General features: G+C 28.6%; 1 protein-coding gene across 1 annotated transcript in view; it reads right to left on the reverse strand.

The window, feature by feature from the left end:
• Window positions 1–1,283: 1,283 nt before the first annotated feature.
• LOC107485807 (1-aminocyclopropane-1-carboxylate synthase 1-like) overlaps window positions 1,284–4,852 on the reverse strand; it is a 4,207-nt gene continuing 638 nt past the window's right edge. The window contains exons 3-4 of the mRNA XM_016106345.3: window positions 4,419–4,579; window positions 1,284–2,529 (exon numbers count right to left, since the gene is read on the reverse strand). Coding sequence (XP_015961831.3) covers window positions 1,539–2,529; window positions 4,419–4,579 — 1,152 coding nt within the window. The 3' untranslated portion in view covers window positions 1,284–1,538. The remainder of the gene's footprint in view (window positions 2,530–4,418; window positions 4,580–4,852) is intronic.

Here is a 4,852-nt window from a genome sequence, read left to right on the forward strand (position 1 = left end):
ACTATATAGGAAAAGTTCTCACATACTCTAATAAGATAAAAGGAGGTTATTCTTTCTTCTAAATATAGGATAAGAAGTTATTATTCTTTCATCACAGAATCATCCATCATTCATCATATTTTATCTTATTTCTTCATGAAGATTCGTACATGTTACTATGTTAGGAAGAGTTTATCCACTCTTCCTCCTAGAGAAGGAAAGTATATATGACCTAAGCACATAATGGACAAAAAGTAAGAACTTGAGGGAAATATTTGCAAAGATAAAAGGAATAATAATTCTCACTCAATTCTAATCTGTTTTTTTTATAATTAAATAATGTATATAACTGTTAAATAAAAAAATAAAGAATTATATCACTCTTAGCCATTCAAGAAAAATGAAAATATCTTCCAAACACGTAAATAATACCTTAGAATTCTTAGAATTTATCACAAAACATATGTTACCGCTGAAGCATGTATTCTTGCAACCTTAATATGTAGTATACATAACTCCAATTTCGTTAGAAAACCAACTAAAGATAAAACCAATTTTAATCAACTAATTGAAAAACAGATTTATTATAAACTAAATAAAAAATATTTTTTATTATCTTAATTTTTTAAATTTTAAAATAAAAAAATAATTTAATTGGTTTATACTATAATTGACTCTCTAAATTTTTTCATGTAACGAACTATTAGTAGACTTAAAACCTTAGTTGAATGGCTGACCAACAAGTATTGGATTGATCAACAAGTCTAAAAAATAAAAATAATATTTTTTTTCAGTTATTCTTTTGTCTTTTTTCAATTTTTTATATACAACAATTTCATCCACTCACGATGAATCATCACGGTCGCCACCATCAGTCACCGTCAACCACTGCTGGCCGCCGCCGGCAATCCGTCATCGGCCAACCACCATTACCCTAAATTCTAAACCATAAATTTTATATTCTAAATCATAAATTTTAAACCACAAATTTTAAATTTTAAATCTTAAATTCTATAACTAAATTCGTTCTACCTTATTTCATTTTCAAAGTTTTTTTTTACTTGAATTTAAATACTTTATTATTTTTAATTTTATACTTTTTTAATAATTAATTGTTGACTATTTTATTAGTTAAAAAGTGTAGTTTCCTACTACTTTCTCCTTATAATATATATGTAGAATATAACTGTTATGAGGCATATGGAGAGTTATCAAGCCACGCATGCAACATCTACAAAGAAAAAGGACAATAGTAGAATACTAATGGAAATTCTTTCATTATCGTAGAAATAGAAGAATCAGGCCAGGCCTCATGAATATATAGGCCAACACACATACATACATACACTTCAATAATTAGCATACATAATTTTACTCTAATAATATTATAATCCCATTAGAAAGCTTCCTAGCATAAAACAAATGGGTAAAAAACATTTAGAACAACATGATAGCTGGATACATACATATATCAAGCTTTTTTTTTAATGTAGTTACACTTGACACAAGGTATATAATTTTTTATGTTCATGACAAATTAAATAGGGTCCAATAATTGATTAAGTGGCACGAACAAGGGGTGAGTGAGGCATTGGTGAATGAGGTGACATAACATTCTCATCAAACCTTCTAGAGTTGAAGCTTAGCCTTAACTTATTAGTATTAATGCTTTTCCAACGTTTGAGTTCAACCCTTTTTCCATTATTAGTTTCTCTCCCAACAAAAGCCCTAATCCTTTTCAATGCAACCTCCACAGTCTCATCATCCATGTTAGCAAAGCAAACCCTAAACCAACCAGGCTCAGAACAATTGAAACTTGACCCCGGTGAAACATTGAGCTTCACCTCATTGATGATCATACGCCAAAGCTTCATTTCACCTTCAAAAGTTTTCTCCTTCAATAGCCTCCTCAAGTTCATCCAACAAAATAGTCCTGAATTGCTTGGCAAGCAAGTAATGTTAACCGTTTCGAGCCCTTTTGTGAAGAAACTATGACGCTTTGCGAGCCTCCTTTTGCTAATTTCTAAATATCTGTCGATAAAATCCTCGTCAGAAAGTAACGATGCTAGAAAATGTTGAGTCTGAGAAGAGACTAATCCGAAACTCGACATTTTGCGGCCGCAACTCACAACATCATCATTGTAGGAATAAACAATGCCAACCCTAAAACCCGGTAACCCCATATCCTTTGATAAACTATAGATTATGTGAATGAGTTCTTTCTTGCACTCCATTTCTAGCATGACTTCAGAGATACTCACAAATCTTGGAGTGGTGAAAACAGTGGCGGCATAAATTTCATCACAAACCAAGTGAATGTTCTTCTCATTGATGAACCTCACAATACTTTTGAGGGTTTCTTTGTCCAATGTGGTTCCCAAAGGGTTTGAAGGGTTTGTTATGATCAAACCCTTCACATTGATGTTGTTTTGTTTTGCTTCACGATAAGCTTCTTCAAGGGCTTCTCTTGTTATTTTGAAGTTGTTAGAACTATCACAATGAACAGGAACAAGTTGCACCCCAGTTCTCCAACCAAGATCACGCACGAATCTGCGAATAAAATCGTAACATGTAAAATTTATTATCAGTGAATATAAATTTTTAGGATAAATAATTTTATGACAGTAAAATTTAAAAATTATTTTTCTCTATTAAAAGAGAGTTAAGATAAGTGATTAAAATTAAGAAGAGTGTTAAGGAAATAGTAAGTTTTATGATTTGTAATTATCAATTAGTTATTACTAGTATTTTTAATAATGTGAGATTTCATGATTAAATATTGACCAAATTTTAATAAAAATACTGGTCTCTTAGACTTTCTCTAATTGAACATGTAAATTAAAATTTTCACATTGACCATAAGTCCACAACTACTAATAAAATTGTTTTGAACTGTGACCGTATTGGTCAAAGAAGAGACTAGAGAATAGAATGAATGGCCTTGGTTTAAAAAGTTGACGATAGAGATTTTTCTACACATAAATTAATTTATTAAAAGTCATTTCTTCCTCTGACGAATAATTGACTTTAAACTGGTAAGAAACTTTGACAGATTTTATGGAAATTGTTCTAAAGATAGTGTATAATATAAATACATATATGCTAGCTAGCACGCATGCCATGAAAATTTCTTTAACAAAGTTGGAATTCGCTTGTGCCTCATAAAGGTGTATGAATCGTACAATAATATTTCCAATAGCATATTATTTTATATTTATGCATGTGTATATGGTACGATTTGGTTCTATTATGTTCAAGTGTGGACAAAAGATGACATATAATACTAATACTCTTATATAAGGTGGTCCTGGTTTCAAAATTAAAAGTCAATGCCAAGTGTACCACTCAACTAGGGTTTTTATCAAATCTCTAATTTGGATTTACATGTAATCATATACAATATGAAGAACGCATGCTTGTTGACCTATAAGGCAATAGAGCAGCGCCTAGCAAAGTTGAACCCTTTTGCGAGTGTTAATTATATTTACTAATGTTCTTATAAGTTTTCATCTTTGTTAAACCTTAGATTCTATTTAAAATAGGTAAAAATTCAAGTGCAGTTAGTTTTATGTTCATGTAAAGTTAATAGTTAAAAATTATTAAATAATTTAATAAATTTAATTAAATTATAATTTAACAGTTTTCAACTATCAACTTCACATAAAATTTTACGTAAAATTAACTGTATCTAAATTTCTACCTTCAAAAAATATACTTATCAGTTACTATATAAGAAAATTTTAAAATGAGTAAGAATTGTGAATGTGAATACGGTTATAATAATTGCAATATTTTTTAAGTAAGTTGAAAATTATATTTTTTATTATTTTTTTTAAAAGTATCTGAAGCACTCAAGCACTTACTAAAAACATTCTTTTTTAGGAAAAATGTCAAAACTTGACCTAAAAATTGACTATACCAACTTGCTCTTCATAATTTACCTTGCGCACTAAAAAAAAAATAAAAAAAATAAAAAAAGACTACATTCCAAATAACAAGTTAAAAAGATCCATTTTATTAATTGTCATGATTTTTAGTTTGATTGTTACATTGGAATATTATTCAGGTAAGATCTATATAGAGATTACTTTTGTTTTTTTGTTGATTTTTATACTTAGATTGCTCTTAATTACTTCTAGCTGAAAACGTACTCGTATTTTGTTTTATATAAGTTTATTTGTAAATAACTTGAATCAAAATTGTTATAAGAATAGTATTAATTAAATGGCACTTTAATGAACCCACTAATAATATCCCAATTTCATTCCCTTTTGAACAAAACAAAATAGTTAATGAACTTTCTGCTGCCAACCACCTTTAAAATAAAGCTTTGATATGATGATGATGGGTGATGTGTGCATGCATTGAACATGAACATGAACATGAAGATATATATAGTAGTATAGTATATATATGATGATGAAAGTGAGGGTACATACGCTGGATAATAAGGAGTGGGAACCATGAATGCATCAGCAGGATCAGCCAAACAAAACATTATTAATTCATTTGCACCTGTTGCTCCTCCACTCATCAATATACGCTCAGGATCATATTTGACCCTACCACCCCTTGCTTTTGACATGAAATTCGCCACACCCTGCATTCAAAAATATTTTAAATACAATAAATATAGGAATTTCTTTTTAATTATTTAATATTAGATTTAAAAAAAATAGAATTTATGATTCAGGATTTAAATTTTAGAGTTTAAAATTTAAATTAAAAGTAATTTTAAAATATTAGCGTATATTAGTAGAAAAAAATTGATTTTCTAACTAGTTATAATACTACTCTTTAAAATATTGTTATGAGTGATCGTTTAATTTCTTTTTAAATTTATGCTAACAAATATATTATTAATTTTTTAACA

The sequence above is a fragment of the Arachis duranensis genome, chromosome 4 (assembly GCF_000817695.3).
Source record: "Arachis duranensis cultivar V14167 chromosome 4, aradu.V14167.gnm2.J7QH, whole genome shotgun sequence".
Lineage (NCBI taxonomy): Eukaryota > Viridiplantae > Streptophyta > Magnoliopsida > Fabales > Fabaceae > Arachis > Arachis duranensis.